Source organism: Dermacentor andersoni, chromosome 5 (assembly GCF_023375885.2).
Source record: "Dermacentor andersoni chromosome 5, qqDerAnde1_hic_scaffold, whole genome shotgun sequence".
Taxonomy (NCBI): domain Eukaryota; kingdom Metazoa; phylum Arthropoda; class Arachnida; order Ixodida; family Ixodidae; genus Dermacentor; species Dermacentor andersoni.
Genome location: NC_092818.1, coordinates 201,668,947 through 201,695,690, shown reverse-complemented (window position 1 = coordinate 201,695,690; position 26,744 = coordinate 201,668,947). Strand labels below are relative to the sequence as shown.

The 26,744-nt window shown below is 47.6% G+C and overlaps 1 protein-coding gene across 3 annotated transcripts in view; it reads left to right on the top strand.

Annotated features, from left to right (window-relative positions):
- The window catches only part of LOC126532364 (cytochrome P450 3A8-like), a 44,662-nt gene that overhangs the window by 2,000 nt on the left and 15,918 nt on the right, over positions 1-26,744 (top strand). For 2 of the 3 annotated variants that reach the window (XM_050180080.3, XM_055071556.2), the window contains 3 exons: positions 20,399-20,451; positions 20,518-20,614; positions 25,080-25,196. In XM_050180080.3, coding sequence (XP_050036037.2) covers positions 20,399-20,451; positions 20,518-20,614; positions 25,080-25,196 — 267 coding nt within the window. Of the gene's footprint in view, positions 1-10,945; positions 11,165-20,398; positions 20,452-20,517; positions 20,615-25,079; positions 25,197-26,744 lie in introns of all 3 variants that reach the window. The other variant, XM_055071555.2, reaches the window with a different exon arrangement.

Genomic DNA, 26,744 nt, shown 5'->3' with positions numbered 1-26,744 from the left:
ATCTCACATCAAGCCATTCTAGAAAACATATCCAACATGAACGTAGGTAAGAGAACATATACCTAATTACCACATTCCTCAAGGGGCGTACTGCCACCGTAAACATAGGAGATATTGAAAGCAAAACCATAGAGCTCTGCACTAGAGGTGCACCACAGGGAGCAGTACTACTTTCTCCTTTCCTCTTTAATACCACCATGAGTGGCTTATCCCGACAGCTCAAAGAGATTCCTCATATCAGGCACGCCATCTATGCCGATGACGTAACGATCTGGACGTGCACTGGGTCGGATGGAGAAATTTCAGAATCGCTGCAGGCAGCGGCTGATGCAGGGCAGAAACACGCTCGCAACAATGGCCTGAGCTGTTCGCCGAAAAAATCTGAACTACTTATAGTCCGGAACGAAAATCCCGCAAATCCGGCTGCCAATATGCCCGCACACATTCCGGTGCAGGTAGCTGGACAGCCGGTCCCACCCGTTCCTAAAATCAGAGTGCTAGGATTGTGGATCCAACAAAACACGCACAAACAAGAAGCCACAGCACGATTTTAAACTACAGCTGGGCAATTACAGAACCTTCTCAGGAGGGTCTCCAACTGACGGCACGGAGTTAAGGAGAAAGATGCCTGCAGACTAATCCAGGCTTTTTTTTCCGAGCCTAGTGGCGTATGTCTGCCCTTACTTGCATCTCAGGAAGAGGGACTTGGAACGGATTAACGGTCTAATCCGAACGTTATTCAAACAGGCTCTTGGGTTACCAAATTCGACTAATACGAAAGCACTCTTGAGTCTAGGGGTGCATGACAATGTTGAGGAAATCATAGAGGCCCACAAATGGGCTCAAACAGTTCGATTATCCGGCACACACGCGGGACAGCGGATCCTGGACACTTTGGGGTTTCACCCAGCCTTAGACATCCTTCAACGACACCGGATACCTAACACTATCCGGACCAAGATCATTATCCCCCCCGCTTCCGAAAAACTTGAGCACTGAAAACAGCGGTAGATGCAAAGCTAGGGTGGTGGCACTCTGGCAATGCTACAAAAACCAACGTACCATACACATGGATGCTGCTCGCACCAGTGATGGTCGACACACCATAGCCATCACTACTGGGGACGAACACACCATCAGCTGTGCGACGGTAAACACATCTTCCATTATGGAGGCAGAAGAGGCCTCCATCGCCATGGGCACCTCCATCCCGGGCACCAAGATTATTATATCCGACTCGAAAACAGCGATTCGTAACTACACCTCGGGTTTCATTTCCCGTCAAGCATTCAAAATCATCAACAAAGAACTCAATCAATTGAAGTTGGTGCGGGTACCCGCTCATGCGGGCAACCCTGGTAATGAGGCCGCCCACCTAGCCGCCCGAGCAACAAGTAACCGGGAGCTGGGCTTGCCCAACGGGGTTGACCGACATGAAGGTATCCACACATTTAACGAAATGACTGTTTATTACCACGAATCGAGGCGAATGTATCGATCCCCGCACGAGACACTGACAAAAATACAGGCCACTAACCTCAGGAGAGTACACACTAAGTCTGTACTTAGTCCAAAAAGACTAGCTGCAATGACCGGTGGTGAATATCCACCAAACTGCAAACATTGTAGCTGCCCCCTGGCAGACCAAGATCACATCTTGTGGGGATGCTACAAGAACCCTCCACCAAGAGAACTCTTTAGGTGAGCGCCTTCACACAAAGAGTAGGAGATGAAGATGAAAACTTACAACCCGAAAGACCAGATACAGTTGGCAGAATGAGCTGATAGCGTCGCAGCGAAGCAGACGCCACGCTAGCCCACACCGCTGGGAAAGAAAGCTCCACTCAACCTTGACAGTAAAAGTATTTTCTCTCTCTCTCTCCTGGCTGTGCCGTGCAGTACACCAGTCACAAGCTATGCCAGGATAGAAACACGAAGTCAGGTGGATGCACAGCATGAGACATTGATGCACCATTAGGATGTGGACAAAGGCTAGCTATGGTGCTTGTCGGGAGAAGAAGGGTAATAAATGAGGTGTGTGCCACATACATCTAAACATATTTAGGCATTTGTGTCACAGTGATACATGCCCATTCTGGATGGATGGGTGGAAAACTTTATTTGGTCCTGCAAGTAGTGGTAATTAACCACTAAGCGGGCCGCTCCCACGTCGGGACCGGAAGGCCGAACCTCACAGCCACGTCGTGAGCCTGCTGGACAGCCCAGAATTGTTCATCCAGGTCCGGGCTGCGAAGTGCAGCCTCCCACCTGGACGCGTCCTTGATCGCCGAGTCTTCAATTCTTTCGCAAGACCAGAGCACGTGTTCGAGCGTGGCTAAAGCACCACAATCCTGGCAATAAGGCTCTGTATACATCTCAAGATAAAACATGTTCAGCCTCCGTGGGCAAGGATAAGTACCAGTCTGTAGTAAGCGTAATGTAAGTGCCTGAGCCCTGTTTAGTTTAGGATGCGGCAAACCATAAACCCTGCGATTAAGAAGGTAATACATCGTGATCTCATTGCATGTGGAAGGGGAGTCTCTGTTCTCGAGGAGTACCGCCACGCCATGGCGTGGGGCAAGGCGGAGGGTAAGATCTCATGCTGCCTCATGAGCAGACTCATTGAGATTCGGAGGGGCTCCCTCAATCATCCCAAGGTGAGCTGGGAACCAACATAGGTAGTGTTGAGAGACCTCACAGGGCAGCATAATTTTAAAAACAACCTTAGCCACGAAGCCCTTCTCAAAGGCCGTAACGGTCGACTTTGAATCACCATATACAAAAGGCCTGCGTCTGTCAACCAAGGCAAGCGCAATAGCCGCTTGCTCCGCAAGCTCAGGCCTATCAGTGTGAACGGTAGCAGCGTTAACGACACTGCCCTCATTGTCCACGACAACTACGGTAAACACCTTCCTCTCCTCGTTAAAAGAAGCATCGACGAAGCCAACCTTCTGATTCTCATCACGAATGAGTCTCAGCAGGCTAGCCCCCCCGGCCTTCTACCCACATTTTGCTCTGGATGCATGTTCCTGGGAACAGGCTTGACGTGATACCGCTTACGGACCTTCGAGGGAATACCGACGTGAAGCTGCGAAATCTTCTCCTGAGGAGCACCCAACTCTCTCAGAATCTGCCGACCCGTGCTAGACGTAGAGAAACGCACCATCTGCGTCCTCTCCTGAGCCTCAGCTATCTCATCCAAGGTATTATGAATGCCCAGCTGGAGAAGTCGGTCGTTTCTGGTGCACATTGGTACTCCCAACACTTTCTTGGTGACCTTCCTAATCTGCATGTCAAGCTTCTCCTTCTCTGATGGTTTCCACTTGTGCATGGCCGCCACATAAGTAAAGTGACACAATACAAATGCGTGCATAAGCCTAATCAGACTATCCATCTTCAACCCCGTCTGCCTGTTGGCCACCCTCTTCATTAGGCGTACTGCATTTTCTGTCATGGCAACGATCTTCTGGATCGTCAGCATGTCGGCGCCGTTCGACTCGATCAGCATCCCCAGAACCCTGATCTTATCTACCCTAGGTATGAGATCGCCATTTCTTGTGTGAAGCTGAATGCTCAGCTTGTCCATGGGGATATATCCTCTTGGCTTGGGTCCCTTTCTAGTGGGACTGTACAGCAACAGCTCCGACTTGGGTGGGGGGGGAGCACCTTAACCCCGTTGGGTCCAAATAAGTCTCGATTACATCTACTGCCTCCTGCAGAACACTCTCTATATAGCCCTCACTACCCCCGGGACACCATATGGTCACGTCATCTGCATACATGGTGTGCTTAATCCCCTCAATCTCCAAGAGCCTCTTGGCCAATCCAACCATGCCCAGATTGAACAATGTGGGCAAGATGACGGCCCCCTGAGGAGTGCCCCTGTCTCCAAGATTTAACGTCTTTGACTCTAGCTCCGCAACCCTCAGGGTATCCTTCCTGCTTGACAGGAAGGGCCTGAAATAGTCATGAAAGTGCGCGTCGAGGCCAAGATCCGAAATGGACTTAAGAATATAAGAGTGCCGAATGTTGTCAAAAGCCTTCTCCAGGTCCAGCCCTAGGATGACCTTAACGCCCCTTCCATCTCCGTCAATGACCTGATGCTTGATCAGCTTCATTGCGTCTTGCATCGACAGCCCGGCCCGAAAACCAATCATAGTGTGGGGTTAGACCTCGTTCTCCTCAAGGTACCTTGTAAGCCGATTAAGCACCGCATGCTCGGCCACCTTGCCCACGCACGAAGTGAGCGAAATAGGCCTTAAGTTATCAATGCTCGGGACTTTACCATCCTTGAGAATCAGCACCGTGAGAGCTGTCTTCCACTGCTCCGGAACCACCCTGTCTCTCCGCATAGCGTTAACCTCGCCGGTAAGCTACTTGATTGACCTATCGTCCAGGTTCTTCAAAAGCTTGTTCGAAATCCAGTCCGGTCCGGGAGCCGACTTGCTGTTAAGGTTATGCAAAACCGCGCGTATCTCTTCCACAGAAAAGTCCTCATCTAAGGAAAAGTTGTCGTCTCCTGTGTAGGCCTGCTCCGTCAGAAGAGCTTCCGGGTCCGTAACAGGCAGGTATTTGTTGGCCAGCTTCTCAACCAGCTCTTCCTCTGAGGCAGACCCCACTGCTTTGTGTACAGCTCTAGCAAGGACATGCCCCTGACTAACTCTCGTATTGGAGACGTTCAGCGAATGCTTAAGCAAGCCCCATGACCTCCCGTTGCACACCTGCTCATTCACAGAGTTGCATACCTCACCCCACTGTTGCCTAGACAAAAGCTTACAGTGCTCCTCAATCAGCTTATTCAGCTTGGAAATCTTCTTATGCAGCCTGCGATTAAGCCGCTGCCCCTTCCACCTAGCCAGCACATACTGCTTGGCTTCAATCAGATGGGCCAGCCTGCTATCAGCGCTATCCACCTCCAAATCCGTAGTGATCTTCTCCGTAGCCTCCTTTATATCCTCCCTCACGTGGGCGACCCAATCCTCCAGGAACAGCCGGTACAGGCCTTCGAATTCCTTCCCCCTGTTTCCTCTCTCCTCCCGGATCATCCGAAACTTATCCCAGTCTATAAACGTTAACGCCCTAGGGCGTCTACCCTCAACATCAAAAACGAATTTGTTAATATAATGATCACTACCTAGGTCTTTGGCAAGATTGCACCAACTAGGCTTGGCCGTGTTCATTACAAAGCAGAGGTCAGGGGTTGTATCCCTACACGTCGACGTCCCTATACATGTCGGAAAGGCAGGGTCAGTGACCAGCGTAAGGTCAAACTCCGCAGCGTTCTGCAGAGGTCTCTCCTTTTAACAGTGTCATGCTTGTACCCCCACACGTGATACAGAGCATTAAAATCCCGGCCACGATCAGCGGATGGTCCCCGGCAAGCTTAGAAGCCTTCTGCAGAAGCAGCTTGAATCTCTGCACCTTGTCCCTCGGGGCACTGTACACGTTCAGAATAAACACACTTTTCTTGTTCACCCGGTTAGGAATCACCTCGATCATGACATATTCCAGTGAACTGAAAGGTATCTTAAGGTCATGGACCACTTGCGTCAGAATGCAGGTCCCCCGAGCTTTGGATCCCCCGAAGACGGTTCAGTAGCCCGTCAGAGAAACTTCTTCCGTCATTGTCTCCTGCAGTAGAATAGCCTGCAGTCTACCCTCACACGCGCAAATATACTGCTGTAGAGGCGCCCGTTTACGAGCACACCCCCTACAGTTCCATTGCCACACACAAAAAGTCTAATTTTGTCGCGCCATGTTGAAGCAGTTGCTGCGAGCCATCTTGCTAAACCTGAGACTTCCCCGTCGAGGAACCAGCTGACTGAGATCCCGACCTAAGAAGGGGAGAGGCACTCAGACTGGACTTGTTTTCGAACGCCTTTATTCTACATTGCAGCTCCTTGAACTTCCCATCGATCGAGCTGAGCGACTGTGAGACGCGTATTCAGCTGCACCAAACCATCATCGACCTGCTTAACACTATCCACAACACTCGACAACATCTCCTTCACCTCAGATCTCAGCTTCCTCGATGCGGGCTCTGCTTCATGGGTCGTCGCCTTCCTCTTTGAGGGGCGCGACCCACTAGCTTCACCTACATCAGCAAAATCCATGCTCGCTATGGGCTCAGGCATTGCCCTCTCAGCCGGTGCAGGGCCTGCCACACCCTTAAGGGCCGAGATTTCTACCCTAAGCAACCTCACCATTTCTGTCAACTTCTGTCAACATTACATTCCGTGAAGCAAGACAAAGGGTCTCTTCGTTATTTTCACTGAAAACATCTTTCACTGAAGTGGTGCAACGGGGGGCGGCACCACAACGGCCTCTGGCGGCAGCCCGGACCACGCCTAGCGTGCCGAGGCTAACGCCACCCGCCCCTACGGTGGGAGCAGCCGACACTGCCCTGCCATCTTTCAAAGTGTCCACACCAGTGGCCTCTTCAAGCTCCGGCAGCAGCCAGGGCTCCGCAGAAGCCACAGGGGTCCTGCCGACCTCCGGCCCCGTGGGGACGAAGACTTCGTCGCTTGAGATGAAGTCTACGCGACGCACACATCGCTCTCGGGAGCGTGTGTCCAGTGCCTCGCAAGATATGGACACCAGTCCAAGCCAAACGGCGCAAGTAGCGTCGAAGGAGCGGCGAGGTTCTCTTGACCGCTCCAAAAAAAGACAAAACACCAATTACAGGGCCTAACAAAGGCTCTGTAAAGTAATGTCACTTTTGAGACACACAGCAAAATTTCTTTTTAAACATGGATGACGTCATACAGTGGAATGTTAGAGGACTATTAAGAAACCTAGATGACGTCCAAGAAATCCTCTTTAAGTTTAAACCTAAGGTGCTGTGTGTTCGAGAAACCCACCTAACTTCCAAGCACACTAACTTCCTCCGGCAATACATGACTTTCAGGAAAGACCGCGAGGATGCTGTCGCATCATCTGGCGGTGTAGCCATCATTGCTGATAGAAGTGTAGCGTGTCAGCATTGAAGCTCCAAACGGCGCTTGAGACCGTGGCCGTTCGAGCCATACTTTTAAATAAACTCATTACCATCTGCTCTTTGTACATACCACCACATTATCAGCTTCACAGACACGACTTAGAATCATTAATAGGTGAGCTCCCAGAGCCCTATATGATTCTCGGTGATATTAATGCACACAGTAGTTTGTGGGGTGATTCACGCTGTGATGCGCGAGGTCGAGTCATTGAACAGGTGCTTTTTTCCTCTGGAACATGCCTCTTGAACACAAAGGAGCCCACATATTTTAACCTGGCCAACAAGTCATACTCTGCCATAGATCTTAACATTTTATCGCTGACGCTTTTACCCTATTTTAAATGGAATGTGCTTAACAACCCGTATGGGAGTGACCACTTCCCAATAATCCTAACTACGCCGAAACAAGATCAACTTTCCCCGCAGGTCCCTCGGTGGAAGGTTGACTCAGCCGATTGGGAACAGTACCGAACTCTTACACACATGACTTGGTCTGAGATGTCCGGTATAACCATAGATGACGCTGTTGCATATTTTACAGCTTTTATACTTGATGCCGCATGTAAATGTATTACTCAAGCGAGCGGCATGGGTTCCAAACGGCGTGTTCCCTGGTGGAACGATGCATGTAGGCAAGCACGGAGGAACCAGAACAAAGCATGGGCAATGCTTCGCGATTCTCCAACAGCAGAAAACCTGGAAAACTTTAAACATGTCAAATCCCAGGCAAGGGGAATGCGCCAACAAGCAAGACGAGAGAGTTGGGCGAAGTATATATCAAGCATCAACTCGTACACAGATGAGAGAAAAGTATGGAATAGAGTGAAAAAAGGTAATGGGCAACAAACGTATTCCCTGCCTTTAGTAAATAGCCACGGAGAAAGCCTGGAAGATCAAGCCAACTTTCTTGGTACACACTTTGAACACATATCCAGCTCCTCACACTACTCCGAAACATTCCGAAAGTACAAAACACGAATAGAGAAGCAAAAGTTAGAAAGAAAATCTGCAAAAAGTGCGGCCTACAACGAACCATTCTGCATAGCAGAACTGCAGGCAGCTCTGAACTGTTGTAATACATCCGCCCCAGGTTCAGACCGCGTAATATATGAGATGTTAAAACAACTACCATCCGAAACAGAAAACCCTACTTTCCCTTTACAACGTTACATGACTTTCCGGCGAGATCCCCTCTGTTTAAAAGGAGGCTATTATAATTCTATTTCTGAAGCATGGAAAGGATCCTTCCTCTGTAACAAGTTACAGACCTATAGCACTAACAAGTTGTCTCTGCAAAGTATTCGAAAAAATGATTAACTGTCGCCTACTACACTTCCTCGAGTCAAACAAATTGCTCGACCCATACCAGTGCGGGTTTCAGGAGGGTCGATCCACCAGTGACTATCTCATACATATCGAGGCACGTATCCGTGAAGCTTTTGTCCATAAGCAGTTTTTCTTATCAGTATTCCTTGATATGGAGAAAGCCTATGATACTACGTGGCAGTTCGGGATATTGAGAGACCTCTCACACTTAGGTATACGTGGTAATATGTTCAATGTTATCGAAAGTTATCGGTCTAATCGCACATTCCGCGTTTGAGTGGGCAATGTTTTGTCACGGAAATTTGTACAGGAAACTGGAGTGCCACAGGGTGGGGTGCTTAGGCGCACGCTCTATATAGTAAAAATGAATTCTCTTCGTCTACACATACCACATAACATTTTCTATTCAACATATGTTGACGACGTGCAGATAGGATTTCAGTCAAGTTCTCTTGCAATCTGTGAGCGACAGGTCCAGCTAGGTTTTAACAAGGTCTCCAAATGGGCTAGTGAAAACGGGTTCAGACTGAACCCACAAAAAAGCACCTGTGTCATTTTCTCTAGAAAAAGAGGCCTGCACCCTGATCCTGATATTGTGTTACATGGTGAGCGTCTGCCTGTAAACAGGGAACATAAATTTTTAGGCATAATTTTAGTCGCGAAATTAACCTTTGTACAGCACATGAAGTATCTTAAAAACAAGTGTATGAAAACAATGAATATCTTAAAGGTGCTTTCACGCACAACCTGGGGCAGTGATAGAAAATGTCTCATGAACTTGTATAAAAGCCTCATATGCACACGACTAGACTATGGAGCCATAGTCTACCAGTCGGCTACTCCAACTGCTCTAAAGATGCTAGACCCTGTCCACCACTTAGGAATTCGCCTGTCCACAGGTGCCTTTAGAACAAGCCCAGTGGAAAGTCTGTACGTTGAATCGGATGAATGGTCACTTCAACTGCAGAGAACTTATTCGTCTTTCATGTATTTTCTTAGAGTGAACGGAAACAGTCAGTGCCCCGCGTATTACACCATAAACGATTTGTCCAGTTGTCAACTTTTTCGCAACCGGCCCACAGTGGCAAAGCCTTTCTCACTGCGTGTTCGAGACATAGCCGAAGAAACAAGGGTTCCCCTGCTTGAATACCACCTTATGTCCCCTGCTGTACGGCCCCCACCGTGGCAGTGGCAACCAATAGACTGTGATACATCCTTCGTAGCTGTTACAAAGCGCGCGCCTCTTGTGCATATACAAATGTACTTCCTGGAATTACAGCACAAATACTCCTGTCCTGAATTCTTTACAGACGCATCAAAGTGTAATTCTGGCGTATCTTACGCAGCTGTCAGTCCATCCTTTTTGGATGCCGGTGTTCTGCACCCTAACACAAGTATTTTCACGGCAGAGGCCTACGCGATGTTGGCCACTGTTAAACACATTAAAGAATCTAATATCCCAAAGGCAGTTATATACACAGACGCTTTGAGCGTCGTAAATGCTTTGAAAACTGTCAAGAAATATCAAAACCCTGTAATCCTGTCTCTTTACTCAGCATTACTAACCACCTACGTGTCCAAGCAGCATATTGTCGTATGCTGGGTGCCGGGGCACCGAGAGATAGAGAGAGAGAGAATAACCTTATTGAACTGGGGAAATGGGGATAGGGGATTAGGAGCTTGATGGGTGGTGCCCCAAGTCCAGGGCTCCACTGGCTTCTGCTGCTAGCCGAACGTGACCAAGAAGAGCCTTCTGCACCTTCGGGTCTGAGCTGGCGAGTTGTGCCTCCCATTGCTCCAGTGTGCTGGTTAGATTATACCTAACTTAGTAGGCATTTAAATTTGGCGGTCTATTTTGGCATCCCCATGAGATGTGGTACAAAGACGGTGGTGAGTCGCTACACCACGGACAGGCACGCCCGTACATCGTTGGGAAAATTTTGCTCAATCTTAATAAATTTGGGTAGACCCCCGTTTGAATCCTGCAGAGATCTATTGCGTCTTCCCCTTGCAAAGATGTGTGGGGGGCGCCGTATTTTTGCCGCATGCCGCGCTGGTGAGCAAGAATATCGCGTGGTGCCATACGTGCCAGATCGTTAATCTCCTCCTCGCGACGGCTTCCCTGTGAAGCGGTGGGTTGTGAATGGGAGTGCGATGGTTGCTCCGCTCGGTTCGTGAGCTCTCGAGCTAGAGCGTCAGCTCTCTCATTCCCCTCCAGGCCTGCGTGTCCTGGACACCAGACCAGTCTGTATGTATTCTCGAGTTCCTATCCCAGGAGGTGGCTAACATTGTAAGGGAGACGGCCGTTCATAAAGAAGCGGCACGCCTCCTGAGAGTCCGAGATGATGGTGTTGTACGACAGCCCCGTCCGTTCCCGGTCCTTGATTGCCAAGGCGATGGCGAAGCATTCTGCCTTGGAAATAGAGGACGTGATCAGGGAGGCACTTGAGATTAGGCTAGTCTTGTCATTGCCTATGACAGTAACTACTGCACGCTTCCAGTTGTACTGAGAGGCGTCAACATAAACGGTGTTCTCATTATTTCTGACTAGTTTGCCTAGCCATTTCACTCTCTCTTCACTTCGCTTTTTGTTTCTGTCTTTGTGCATATTTCTCGGGACAGGAGCGACCGAGATCCTGCTTCGGACGGGACTGGGAATATCCACCAGTACCTCGTCCAAGTTTTGGGGGTGTGGTGGAATACCCACCCTCACCAAGATCTCTCTGCCCGATCTCGTCTGGCTAAGTCGGCTTCTTTGTGAAATTCAAGTTGCCGCCTTGAGCTCGGAGTATGTGTTGTATACCCCAAGGCCAAGGAGCTTGTCTGTCGGGGTGCCTACCGGTAAGCGCAAGGCCACCTTGTAGGCGCCTCTGATAATAGTGTCAACCAGCTCCTCCTCACTCTTGTTGAGTGTGTGAAAAGGGAGGCTGTATGTTAGTTTGCTGATAACGAGCGCCTGTACTAAACGGACAGTGTCGCTTTCCCTCATGCCTTGTTTGTGGAAGGTGATTCTTTGAATCATCCTTGCCACATGTTTTGTTGCCGACTTTAGTAAATTGATGGTGTGGCTGGTCCTGCCGTTGCTCTAATATCCCAAAGGCAGTTATAATATCCCAAAGGCAGTTATATACACAGACGCTTTGAGCGTCGTAAATGCTTTGAAAACTGTCAAGAAATATCAAAACCCTGTAATCCTGTCTCTTTACTCAGCATTACTAACCACCTACGTGTCCAAGCAGCATATTGTCGTATGCTGGGTGCCGGGGCACCGAGAGATAGAGGGAAACGTGTTGGCTGACCAGCTAGCCACATCCGTCCACGCGAACGCTTCCAACACTTCCACTACTGTCCCTGTAATGGACCTCAAGCCCTCAATAAGAAAAAAGTTAAGGGCTTTCTGGCAGCGCTTGTGGGATGAAGAAATAGAAAATAAACTACATGTTATCAAGCCGTACCTTGGCAACTGGCCGCTGGTATCAAAGAACCGCCATGCAGAAGTAACACTTTGCAGACTCAGGATAGGACACACATACAGCACACACGCATACCTCTTGTCCGGTGGCGATCCATCCACGTGTGATAAATGTGGTGAGCCGCTTACCGTGCTCCACATCCTGCTGCAATGCACTGAATTAGACGCTAATAGGAAAAAGCATTTTCCATTACCACCCCGGCAACAAATTCCACTTCATCCTCTAATGATCATAGGTAGAGAACCTCTCTTTAAATATCTATCCTTGTCCAAATTTTTAAAAGATGTACATTGTTTTCACGTTATAGCTCCAGGAAATCCGTAGCACGGCCTCTTAACTGAGGTTTCTGCTGTGGTAACTGCATTAAAAGAAAGCACATGCCTCCCAGCCTTTGGGCTCAAAGGCCTCCCGGAGGCATAGGTGCTATTTCGATAGTCTTGCATTTATCTCTGTGATCACTTATCATGCGTACTATATCCATAGACAATTACATGTATCACTATCATAATTTTATGCTATATATCATTTTACGCTTCTATGATACGGATTGATTTTAGGCCACTTTACAGCCATGTTACTTCCCACCATCGCAACTCACAAATCAGTGCTTAACACGACATTATCAGTCATGGCGCTCTTTGGCCATACCTGGTCCTTGCGCCACTAAACAATACACATTCATTCATTCATTCATTACCAAACTAGGCATCTCCATTCGAGCACTTGCTCGCTCCGCCCATGTAGTACCACTGGCCGCTCCACCAGGGCCCTTGCCTTGTAGACTCTGCAACACACCACTCTTGCGCACACCCTGTTCCTCTGTCCCATTGGGGCCACGCGCAGTCTCAGTTCCCAACTGTCCATCCAGTCCGAAGTGCACCTTATACGCCGATCTGCACCCGGACCAGCCACCGGAGCGGCTGTGAGATGCTCTTCCTGGTTTCCTTGATCTTGATCTTGAACATCGACGCCCACGATCCTGTCCTTGCCCAGCCTCCAGCGTCTTCCCCAACGTCGGGAACTGGCTTTTGGCGTACCTGAAGCCTCCCTTCTCTTCATCCTCAGCCTTGATATTCGCCATAGCCCACTCAAAATGACGGCGCCGGAACACATATGGGCTACGGAACCGCTGCTGGCACTCTTTGGCAGCCGTGATATGCTCTCCCCCACACAGTTCACACTTGGGCGTACACCGGTGGGCCTCACCGGGATTGGTTGAACCGCAGCCCCTGCAAACCACTTCTTCTGGCGAGGGGCAGACGTCAGCGCAATGCCCCAGCTTTCCGCAAGCATAACAAACATCAATCTGCTTGCGATAAAGCATGAACCTAACCAGTGCGTTACCATACCAAACGTAGTTGGGCACCTTGTACCCATCAAAGGCGATGATTACCATACCCAAATCCTTGATGCGTTTTGACGCCTGGGCCAGGGGATTACGCGGGTTAACAATCTTGCGACTGAACGCTTTCGGTCCCTCGCTGCAAGGAACATTTCTTATGATTCCCTTGCACGTTTCATGCAGCGCCGCACGATATGCCACAGCTTCATGCATGTGCCCAGCAATGCATAAATCCTTGATCCTCACGTACTTCGTAGCGTTTTCTTTTTCCGGCGTGCTAACCACCACAATATTCTGCCGATAACTGGAGCAGATTGTGTCCACTTCTCGCTACACCTCGTCTATGCAAGCAGCAGCCGTGATTGCATCAGCCACCATGGCCGCACCAATTTAAGCAATATTCAGACCTCCCCTGATCCTGACGATAATCTCTATCATTTTTCGGAAGCGGAGGCATTTTACCGTGCCCGATGATACCCGTCTTGACACTAGCAGGCGAGCTTGTACTCGCTTTGCCGTTCTTGGGTCCATTCTGGAGGATTGGCCAAGAATGGGCACACATCCAGTTCCCCAAGAATGAGGTAGCCCAAATATAATATATACAAAAAAATCGAGGAACCTACTGAATATCATGGGCTGTTCAATTAACCCTTTATTTACAAATGTTTCCTACAGGCAGCATACCAGAAAAATATTTTTTTGCTTGCTGACTTTAGGTATTGAGTATTAAGTTTCGGGCTAAATGTCTTCGTTCAACACTCAGTGACAGACAGCAAGCATAATTCGTTGGTTTAAAGCAGGAAGATAGGAAGAGGTAGAAGTTCGGCTTGCAACTCGCAATCTTCTGAAAACCCTGTCGGACAAGGCAGACCGATGCCAGATATCTAGCTGCTGTAGTGTTGCACATGTGATATAACACAATTGAAATGTACACCTATGGATCAGATATGAAAAGAGCTCTTTGGACGAATTCCAAAGCTATAGGTGGCTTGGGGTGAAACCCACTTCCAGCTTCCTGCCTGGGGTGTACCCCCTATTGCTGAAAAAAGGTCTTCTGCAAAATACTTCTTTTCTTTTTCTTGATTATGTTTATTTGCAATGTGTTTTGCACATTTAGACAGAAAGTAAACATAATGCTACACGCGCTTGGTATTTGATTGCTTGAACGAGGTGCATGGGCGCCATCACTCGAGAAAAGAGGAGGAAAAACGAACTGGGCTCGCACTGTGAATCTAACCAGTCAGCGCTGCGACCGCTGTTGTAAATATAACCTGTAAATAGTTGCAAGTCTTACTGACTCGTCCTTCGCGTAACATTGTGGTGGAGGTGGAACGTTCCCCGACTTCGCCATGGAGCTCCGAAGCAGCCGCACCATTGTCTTCTCAGCCATGGCTTCTGATGGAACCACCCCATCGCCACCTGCAGCGCCAACCACAATGTACGTTACGGTTCCTAGTCTCCATGATCCTGGGACATTCTCCGCCCAAAATGACGTTGACGTCGACGACTGGCTCAGCATGTATGAGCATGTTAGCCAAAGCCACCACTGGGACCATACCATCATGCTTGCCAATGTGATCTTTTATCTGGACAAGACACCACGTGTCTGGTTTCACACCCATGAGGTCGAGCTCTCCAGCTGGGACATATTCAAGGAGGCTCCGTAACCTATCCGGCGAGCTGTTAGGTCGCCAACAGGCTGCGCGAAAAGAGCTTTCCAGCTGTGTTCAGTCGTCGACCGAATCATATGTCTCCTACATACAGGAAGTGCTTGCGCTTTGCCAGAAAGTCGACGAGCACATGACCGAGGTTGACAAGGTGGTCCATATCCTAAAAGGCATCACGGACGACGCCTTCAATTTGCTCGTGTATAACAACGTTTCTACCGTCGACGCCATCGTCAAAGAATGCCACCGCTTCGAAGTAGCCAAAAGCCGCCGCGTCGTCCCACAATTTTCCCGGCTCCCAAACACCCTTGCCACGTCCTCTTGCTCCGCCCTTACCGCCACACGACCATTTCAAGAGAATGTCACACATATCGTTTGCTGTGAGATTGAAGCGGCCAGTCTCGCCCCCCTTCATCCACGACCCCCTGACGGTACCATTGACCAAGCGGCCCCCACTATTTCCGTTATTCAAGCAGTTGTGCGGCAAGAAATTGCAAAACTTGGCATCCCTACCGCCTGCTCTGTCTTCCGACCTGATTCGGCGCCCCTTCCCATGTCCACAACCTGTAATGACCAGTATTTCGCTTCCAGACCATGCAATCCTGCTGAATGGCGAACCCCAGATGACAAACTGATCTGCTTTCGTTGCCACTGCGTTGGTCATGTATCCCGCCACTGCCGCACCACCTGGATGCTGCCGTACTAGAGCTCATTCCCTGCTCCTCATCCATACGCCGATGCTCGCTGTTATTCACCTCGCCCTCTGTACCCTACTTCTGATGCCCCTGACAGCCGTCGCTCCCCATCACCCCAGCCTCGCTGCTTTTCTCGCCAAACCAACGGACGTAAAACTAGGCCATGCAGCTCTTGGAGGTAGTGCTGCATCACATTCGTCCTGTCCAAATCCTTCGTTGGCACTCCTCACCAACACGAACCGAATTGAAGTAGACGTAGATGATGTTCCGTTGACGGCATTAATTGATACTGGAGCCCAAGTGTCCATAATGAGCGCCAACTTATGTCGTCGCCTCAAAAAAGTTCTTACGCCTGCCATCACTCGAGCCGTATGCATCGCCAATGGCGCCACTGTTGCCATCAGGGGTATGTGCACTGCACGCATAGGAATTACTGGCTGCCAAGTTCCACTCCTGTTCACCGTGCTGACCAGTTGCCCTCGTGAACTAATCTTCGGGCTCGACTTACTGAAGACGCATTCTGCCCTCATCGACTGTTCCACCGGTACGCTGTGCCTCGAGCTTCTTCTTCTTTCAGACGTTCGCCCAAACAACTGTACACCCTCTGCACTACAGCATTTGTTCGCTTACCTCCAATAGCCCTAACCTTCATCGAATTGGCCTCAACGGCAACCGTGCCTGATGGCGACTATGTCGTCGCACCTGTTTGTGACGTCCTCCTGGCGCGCGACATCTCTGCCACACTCCGTTGTAACCCTTGCCGCTAATCGGATGTGTCTCCTCGTTATAAATTTTGGCTTGATGAAGCAAGTGTTACCTGAAGGCATAGTGGTGGCCATGCTCCGGTCAGTGACAGACGACCACGTCACTTCTTTTGCAGCCAACACGTCTCCAGATCCTCCTGATTACCCGCAGGATACCTTGAACCTCAACGGCCCATTACGTCCCATGGTCGCTCCGACCTCGCACCTGACCAAGCAGCCACCCTATATCGCCTTTTGCTTTCCTACTGCGACATCTTTGACACTGCCAATCGACCACTTAGTCAGACTGTGATGACGTAACGCCAAGTGCATGCCGTGCCACTTCGTCATCACGGGCACTGATATCACCAGCGGATAAGTAACCAACTAAGAACGGCCATGCACTTGGCGTTACGTCATCACACAGACGTCCTTTGTTAAGCATCGGATCAACATTGGTGATGCTGTTCCCATTCATCGCCGACTGTATCGCACGTCAACGACAGAGCGGCAAGTTATTCAGCAGAAAGTAAAGAAGATGCTCGCCAGAGGCATTGTTGAGCCCTCGTCGAGTCCTTGGGCGTCGCCGATCGTGCTCGTCAGAAAGAAAGATGGCATGTGGCGTTTCTGCGTTGATTACCGCCACCTAAACCGAATTACTAAAGAGGAGGTCAACCCTTTACCACGAATCGATGACGCTCTTGATTTTCTTCGCGGTGCCAAATACTTTTCATCTATCGACGTTCGATCTGGTTATTGGCAGATTTCCGTCTATGAGCAAGACCAAGAAAAGACCGCTTTCGTCACTCCAGATGGCCTCTACAAATTCAAGTTTATGCCATTCGGTTTATGCAATGCCCCTGCCACTTTCGAACGGGTGATCGACTCTCTGCTTCAAGGTTTCAAATGGTCAACTCGCCTTTGTTATCTCGACGACGTCCTTGTGTTTTCTCCTACATTTGAGACGCACTTTGAGTGCGTCGCAGCTACCCTTGACGTCTACCGCAAGGCTGGGCTCCAATTAAACTCATCGATGTGCCACTTTGGGTGCCAACAGATTACAGTGCTAGGCCATCTCGTCGATGCTTCCGGAGTACAACCCGACCCGGAGAAGGTTCGAGCAGTAATGGCTTTTCCTGTACCTTCGTCTGTCAAAGACGTCCGGTGTATTGTGAGGCTCTGTTCTTATTTCCAACAGTTCGTGAACGATTTCGCAGCAATCGCTCGAGCACTCACTGAACTTCCGAAGAAGGACGTGCCTTTTACGTGGGGTTCCCCTCAGGCTGCCGCATTTTAACACCTTATCATGATTCTCACCAATCCACCGGTCTTGACCCACTTTGACCCGTCCACACCTACAGAGCTTCGAACCGATGCCAGTGGTTATGGGATCGGCGCCATCTTATCACAACGCCAACACGGACAAAACCACCTTATAGCCTACGCTAGCTGGTTCCTGACAACTGCAGAGTGTAACTGTTCGGTCACCGGGCGCGAATGTCTTGCACTCGTCTGGGCTGTTTCAATGTTTCGCCCATATTTATACGGCAAGCCCTTCTCAGTAATCACAGGCCATCATGCGCTCTGTTGGCTTTCGTCGCTCAAGGGTCCTATTGGCCGGCTCGGTCGTTGGGCCCTCCGACTACAAGAATATCTCTACAAAGTGGCTTACAAGTCAGGACGCAAACACCAGGACGCAGATTGCCTCTCTAGCTACCCAGTCGAAGACGCGACCTCTACGTCTGATACTGACTCCGACGGCTGTGTTCTCTCCGTTTTTCCACTGCTCCATGTCACCGACAAGCACTGCCATGAACTGTCATTGCATATCATCATTGACCGCCTGGAATCATCACTTCCCAGCAGTTCCTTTAGCTTATTCACACTTCAAGATGGCGTACTCTACCGCCACAGTGTTCACCCCGACGGCCCTGCATTACTCCTTGTGATCGCTAAACACCTTCGCTCGGCTGTTCTCTATGAACTTCATGACCTCCCCACTGCCGGTAACCTGGATGTGTCACGTAACTATGACCGGATCCGCCGACACTTCTTTTGGCCAGGACTTGCTCGCTCTGTTCGAAGATATGTAGCTGCGTGTGAGAAATGCCAGCGATGCAAGACACCATCGACGCTCCCTGCTGGGTGCCTTCAACCACTCGACATTCCTTCGGAACCATTCCTTCGGAACCATTCTTTCGGGTTGGTTTGGACTTACTTGGCCCTTTTCCTCTTTCTACCTCTGGGAACAGCTGGATCGCTGTGGCCAAGGATTACGCCACGCGCTACGCCATCACCCGAACGCTTCCTACAAGCTGCGCCATCACTGCCCCTTGACACAACCCTCCCTGTACACGCGGCACGGACCAGTGAATATGCACTTGACACCATTGCCCACTGTGCCCACGCAAGGGAAATTGCCCGTGACCGCCTTCTGAAATCCCAAGAGAGTCAAAGGCGTTTGTACGACCGGCGACACTGAGACGTACAGTTCCCGCCTGGTTCTTTGGTGCTTCTGTGGTCTCCATCACGTCAGGTCGGCCTGTCAGAGAAACTGCTGTCTCGTTACACAGGCCCATACTGAGTGCTTTGTGCCGTGACTCCCTTCACCTACGAGATCGCCCCTGACGCCCCATCTGCTTCCCAGTCCAGTGATATTGTGCACGTTACACGACTGAAGCAGTATCACCCTCCGAGTGATGACATTTAGACGCTCCGGGATGTCGCTTCTGCTGCCAGGGGATTATGCTACACGCGTGTGGTATGTGATTGTTTGAACGAGGCACGTGGGCACCATCACTCGAGAAAAGAGGAGGAAGAACGAACTGGGCTCGCGTTGTAAATCTAACCGGTCAGCGCTGCAACCGCTGTTGTGAATATAACCTGTAAATAGTTGCTCGTGTTACTGACTCTTCCTTCATGTAACCATATCTTGGGGGCTACTGATAGGTGTCATCGTTAATTAAGAGGAAGCTTTAGCTCAGGTGCTCCTATCTAAATACACGTGAAAGGAGAATTCGGTTTTCTCGGCAACCACTGCACCAAATTTTGCAAGGTATGTTGCATTTAAAAGAACTTGAAATCTAGTTACTGTTGTTTTGGATGTTTTTTTTTTAAGTCGTCTATTGTTCATAAAAAATTGGCAAAAATCGAAAATTTTCGGAAATCTAAACTATCAAGTTTACAACTCTGTAACTCAGCAATGAAAAATGATATCACAATTATGTTAATTGCATCTAATAGTACATCTAAAGTGGACAAAATTCATATGTTACGCATGAATCTAAAAAAATTTATTAATACTTAAATACAGCTTTTGTAGAACCCTTGTACACAATGTAAATAGTTCACGTAAGATATAAATTGACATCTCCAATTTGTCTGCTTTGAACGATCTAATGGACGCTGTTTACAGAACCATGATATCTGTTCTTGATGCAGAGCTATTAACTTGTAAACTTCGTGCTTCTATTTCTTTTGAAATTTTCGAATTTTTGAAAATCTTTTTAACAATATTCAGGCCTTAAATCAAAATTCTGCTTCCAACAGTCACTAGAATTTACCTTTCAATCTGAAATGCAAAATACTTCATTAAAGTCAGTCAAGGTATTATTTAAGAAAAACGTTTCTGCATTTTACATGTATTTGAATATGCCACGTCGGAGATGGGCTCGAGCTAAAGCTTCATCTTAAAGGGTTAAGAGGTCTGTCTGTGTGCTTTGGAGATACATATGAGCCAACATTATTTGCAAAGGTATGGTGCTACTTATTTCATTATGTATAACAGGACAGCAGTGTTTCGCCATACTACTTGGTTCGCCATACAAGAAGCTCTAGGATTGAGCCCACGAAGGCTTCTCATCAACAGGTTGTCGGTGTTCTTTCTTTGGAGCATTGCATAGAATGTGTCAAAGCTCAAACATATGTGTAGATTAGAATTGCTTTGTCAGCAGTGTGTTGTGAAATGTGTTCAAATTGTAAGTAGCACATTTGTTTGACTTTTGTTTAATATGGAGAGAAACTGGACGTAAATGATCACGAGAGTGTGACATGATGTGACCCACTGTGGTTTCGAAACACTTATGTGTGAGCAATGCTATGAAGAGAAACAGCAGCTCTTCACCATTCCTGAAACATTCCTTTGGGCTTTTCCAGCCAATTCACGAAATTGACATGGATAGGCAGAAGAAATATGGAAAGATTTTTGGGTAGGTATATAACAAAAGTGTGCACAGCAGTATGTAATCACCTTATTTTCTTCTCATTGACCACAGCGCCTTTGAGGGGCCTAAGCCAACATTGATTGTCTCGGATCCCAATTTGGTGAAGCTTGTGCTTGTCAAGAGTTTCCAGTCTCTCCCAGACAGAAGAGTAAGTATGTCCTGTAATCTTTTATTAGTCAACTAGTGCCTATGTAGTGGCCCTAGGTGGCTTGAGGTCTAGGTATTAAGAGACTCCCACATATTAATGTCTTTCTTCAGCACTTCTGCATAATGCTGAGGAGACTCAAGCTGTCACTAGCTTATCCCACCAAAGAACAATGAAGTGGCATAATGGTTACTGTTGACTTTGCTTTCCTGTGCTTTAAACATAGTATATTCTTCTTGTTCACAGTTCTTATTTCAGCAGACGGTCTCTATGCGGAGCCTGCTAGGGGCAAAGGCTAAAAACTAAAAGCACCTCATGAAAGCCTCTGAACCTTATGATGTATGATGACAAAATTGAAGGCCATCGCAAAGCAGGCCAATCATGCATTTTTTCGTCTTTCCATCTGTGACTCAAGATCAGCCAAAAAAATTTCACAGCCTATCAAAATAAACAAGAGGGACCATGCATATGTTCCTGCCCTTGACCATGATGGCACTGTTGTCATTGATAACTTTGGCAGAGAAAAGCGTTTCAGCAACCTTTCTGGTTCATTGTTTGCTCGTCATTAAGCTAGGGATGCCCTGATGTTATATTTTGGCAAAATGTACAATGTGCTGCCTATGCAAGGAATTGCATTTGATCAAAATAGAAACAAAAAAAGTGTAACGGTTTGGACACAATTAAGGCAGCTGGACCTCACGATTTGCCTCCCATATTGCTTTCCCCTTGTGTTCGCTCCATCTCTAGGTGCACCTTGCCTGATAAGCTGGCAAATGTTGTGCCTGTGCGCAAGTTGGGACCTCATAGCAGTTTCTAATCAAAGGCCCACTTCACTCACTGTTGTTTGTAAAATATTCTAGCATGTTCGTTTCAGTAGCATTATCCACCACGTGAACACGTACTGTTTATTATGTCTGCTAAAACTCGGCTTTTCATAGTGGCCTCAGTGGCTCTCTTGCAGTTTTCAACCTACAGAATTAACATATGAATTAGAATTAATTGTGGCTACTCCATGGTCGCAATTTTCTTTTTTAAATTTTAACCAGAAGTAAGGACAGATTAGCTTGCAAGCTATCGGGAGACTTTATTATCATGCAGAGCGGTGACATGTGTGTCAGCACCACATCAATCTCTCTTCGTGCCAGTTAACTCAGATTACTAAACAAGAGGTGATAAGATGCAGTCTGCCACCTTAATCTACTGTTTTGTTTGTGTGTGTGTGTGTGTGTGTGTGTGTGTGTGTGTGTGTGTGTGTGTGTGTGTGTGTGTGTGTGTGCATATTGTTATTTGCTGCAGTATAAATGCGTGTGTGCTCAGTGCTTTTATTCTTGATAAATGTAACATGTCTGTTTCAACAAACATACAACAACAATGAAAGGCCAGGTGACCAGCTCCTTGAGAGTTGGTCAACGCACCATGCTTGCACTGGCCTTTCATTGTCATCACTGTCGTCAGCGTGACTGTGCGCCAACTTTTGAAAATGTGACGATTCTTGGCAGGGGCAGGACGAAAATCGAAAGAGAAATACTTGAGTCGTTTTATATCAGTATACAAGAGGAAGGAAAATGCATCAGTCTTCCGTCTATCTCTCCGAGTGATAAAGAGATAGCTTTTCTAAAAGGCTGAACTTAAAGACAAAGTTGTTGGGGAAAAATGGTGTGTTCATCATTAAAGATAATGTACCCTGCTAAGAGCATTGCACATGTGTCAGCGGTTTGATGTTTGAGTGTTGATCCCTGTTTTCAAATATATGTCAGTTGCTAGTCCAGCGTTGTGGTCTCTTCTTTCTGTCGTGCTTGTATCTCAATTTTTTCACTGGTTTTCTCAAGTGTCAGTGTGAACCAACTGGCCCAGCAAGCAGCACTTTGTCAACAGCTGACATCAATCAAAAAGGGTGTTTGGATCAGTTTGCTTCTTCCTACTGTTACTGTGTATATTTATTGATGAAGTTAAATAAACAGGCTGAAGTAAATGAGATTTCAATAATAATTACGTACTTCCAGAAGGCGACCGTCACCTGCTCACGCTGGGCCGCAGCAGCCCACATAAAAAATAAACTTTGGCCACCCTGTTTATCGGTGTCGTAGCTGTCAGGTCACTCCAATTTTGACTAGTTTTGAATGCTCAACTAGCCTTGATCCACGCGAAACTTAAGGTCAGGCGATACTCATGCTTGCCAGTGCATGCTCACTTGTGGCCGCTCTGGGTAGATGCTTTGGCAGACTAATTGGTAGCGCTTCAAAAATGCGCAAGTTGGATGTGGCTACTGTCTGTTGGTCAAGCTGGTGAAGGACAAAGCTGGTCCGCACCACGTAGCATGGTCAATCTGCTGCACATGAGCACACGCAATCAAGCCTTGTCGTGCACAAAGCAAGTGCTGCGCATGCACATTACCGTTGCATGTGACTGGGGTCTGCTACGTGGTGCCACGATGAGTCCACTGGCTAAGCTCACTGAGTACACCCACATTTGTTTTGTTTGGTGTGTCATAGGCACCAAAATTGGAAGTGGCGTCGGCATTAACATCCAAAACCAAACTTGAACTGTGTGCCATGGTGACATTTAGAAGGTGGACCATTGTGGGCACACCCTGCTCCGCCGTAGCCTTCGCAGTGCAAGGCATTGAAAAAGGAGCGAAAGCACTGCGAAGGCTGCCTTTGATTGCCAATAACTCCGCTTCTGCTGAAAGCATTGAACTACTTCTTGTGGCAAAGTATTTCTGAAATAGCCTATTCTCACTTCAAATGCATTTCTCCGCTTCGATAAAAAGTAGTTCGGGGCCCCTTTAAAATCACTAATTAAAAGCTAATTAGTATTTTTTTCTTAACCCCTTCAGGTAATGTCTGCACAATTGTGCGTGCCAAAATAGTGTATCTAAAGAAAGAACACTGATGAAGCTAACTACATTTAAAATGTGTTGCATACATCTTGAAACATTCTTGATTGGACATGTGCTCCAACTTTGGAAAAATGAGCTGGAAAGTAGGTGGCTGGGTGCCTGTTCTTGATGTCCTTATGTCGTCCTTTAGCATTTTCACTGATTGCATTGCTTTTCACAGTGTATTACATCAGGCACATTTTTCAATATGCCGCTTACGTGCTTTCCAAGTACACGTACAGCTAGGCATAAAAGGATTGATACATTCCTGTATGGCAGTTCTATAGAGAGTCGTAGTATGGACTACATATTCTCTAAGCTTGACAAAACTCACTGCAGCTTTGCATATTCTTTGTCTTTTCTGTAGCTGCATGCTCTTTATGACTGAAAATGCAAGAAACGTGCTCAAGCTACATTTTTAATGGACAGATTTAATTGGCACCTGAAAAGGTTAAAGCTAACACTCATACTAGTGGTCATTGTGCAGACTTTGATATCTGCCATTGCTATGAAACTTCGTCAGCAATAATAAATATTTTGTTGTGAATCTCCTACTGTTAATAATCAGGAGACAGTTGTCACACAAGCGGATGGTATAGTGACTTGCTTATAGGGCAGAATATTGTATATGTGTTTCTGATGCATTTGGGGTCAGCTTATTTTGGCTTAAACTTCTAGAAAGACTTGCAAGACAGTGGTTTCGAGTGTTATCATAAGAAGCCAACAAACACTGACACCAAGGACAACATAGGGGAAATTACTTGTGCTTAGTAAATGAAATAAAGAAACGATAAATTAATGGAAATTAAAGTGGATGAAAAAGTATTGTTAGATAAGCGAGTAGCACCCCTTAAGAGAATCGTACGCCTTAAGAAGCAATACAAATTTCGTTTCTTTACAAATTTTACTTTAGTTTATGTGCTTAAAGATACTTGATTGTCTTTATCCTCATAAATTTTTATTTGAGTGTGTGACTTTACTTGTATGGTTTCAGCATATATATTCTACAGAATCAAACAATAAAGATTAATTGATAGTAGACACTCTGTCATGCCTAGTCTATTCATTTGTCTCATGTTTGCCGTGGAAATAGCACTGCAATGTAATGTTGCGAATGTTGCATTGGCAGGATGTTCAAAGTTTCATCTAAAGCAAAGTCTAGTCCACTACTCTTGCCAACAGATAATGCATGGGTACTACACCTATAAACTGAGGAATCTGATTATGTACAAAATCACAAATATCTTGTGCGAGTTTGGAAAGCAAACAAGATAATATGTAACCAAACAAGTGTTTTATGTGATTATTCCTTGTAAACCATTCCCTCTCATCATTCTTCCACGAAACTGAGGTAGATGTGAGCAAATGAGGTGACACTAGATTGCAGCAGCTACATTTTTACAGAGTGCGACTGAGCAATATAGCATTGTGCAACATATTTATTTATTTATTTTGCCTTCAATTGGTAATGCATTGAGCCTACTTGTTCTGTGTGGTCTGAAAATACCCGAGTGACTCTATTTTGCGCTCATGAGAGTTGTGATTTCTCACTCATGCACATTTCTCTGACCGATGACTTTGCGATTGCAGCATATGAAATTCAATGACCCAATGTTGGACAACATGATGAGCATGGTCACCGTGGACCGTTGGAGGAAGATTCGACCTGCTGCTAGCCCTGCCTTTGCCACAGGGAGGCTCCGCAAGGTGGTTATCTGTGGACTCATTTGGCAAGGGAGTGGATGTGTGCAAGCTGCGTTGAGAGGAAGAACTGAAAGATAGCAGCTGCAGAGGTGGTCTGTTGCAGCGGCAGAATGGGCCAAGGGAAGGGAGTCGATACTGCTAGAGGATTGCGTGGTGGGGTGGTGGGATAAAATTTCCAGGCATAGCATGGTGCCAGTAGACATCAGTAATTGGATCTCCCTGGGCCTAGCTCTTCGCTGAGCATTAATAGGCTAATAATGATAATGGTGATTTCTGGCTGCACCAGAAAGGGCGAGCAAAAATGTTGGGCGACACAATGTGGCATCTACACGGGAGTTTTTTCCAACACTGTCTGGTTCCACATTTGGCCCTTGCGCTACAAAACACCACATTCACCATCTGGTAGTTTGCCTCCACTGATCTCTTTCTGCTCCCCCTATGTGCTGCCCTGCATACATACACAGACCCATACTTTCCTTTTAAAGCAGTGGCTTTCTTGTGGAACCTTAGATGGTTTTCTTGGGTGGGCAATCTGACTTTGGAGCACCGCGCTAAACTCGCAGCTAACATGACCATTGCTGTTGCCAAAAACAAAGCAGCCACAACTCGTCATGCGGCAGGGATGTTTCAGAGGTGCCGAGCTGTGACAGAAAGCTAAACATCTAGCTGAGTTCTCCTCTTTCAAAATATTATGCAGATACCATGCACTGTGGGAATCGATGTAGGCGAAGCTTTCTGTGCTGTTTTCTGTGATCGATGATGATTAGCAATGATGTTGACGGTGAATATTTAATTTTTTCAACGTTTTGTCCGACACCAGAGTGGTGAGTTGATGTTAAACGTTACCTTGCGTGCACGACTGCTGTTTGTCTGCGTAGTACACAGGGGGAGGGGTTCGCTTGCAGCATTGTTGTGTGCCATACTTCCTAAACTCTGAGGGGGTTGAGCATATTTAGTGCCTCACATGGCACATTGCATCGTGGTAGAAGTATTACACTTTAATCGAATTCTGGGGCTGTATGCACAAAAACCATAATCAAGTTATGAGGCAGGCCATAGTGGTGCACTCCGGATTAATTTTGGCACCGTAGTGTTCTTTAACATGTCCCTCAATCAAAGTGCTCGAGCGGTTTTTATTTTGCACCCCTCGAGATGCGGCTGCCTTGGTCAAATCTGCGACCTCGAGCAATGCCATAGCTGCAAAGCTATCGCGGTGCGCACAGCAGTTTTCATTTGACGTGCAACTGCTTCCGTTGTGTCACCTAGACCCTGCGGTGCACTTTAATTAATGCGGCTCTGCTTCTGCACACCCTGCGTAAGGTGTCAGCTGGACATATTTGCATGGTTTCATTTTTCAGAAGTAGCAGAAACACACCGTACCGTACCTTGAACTTAAGTTTATCCAGCGTTTCCTTGCCTTCTCACATCACCTTTTCCCTATCCCCCCACCCGCTTGTATTTGTATGGGAACTGCAAGCAAAGAGCGGCAAGGCTGTTATTCACTCATTTTGCGACCGCGTCAATTCTACCAATTCCCTGCTCCCTCTCCTC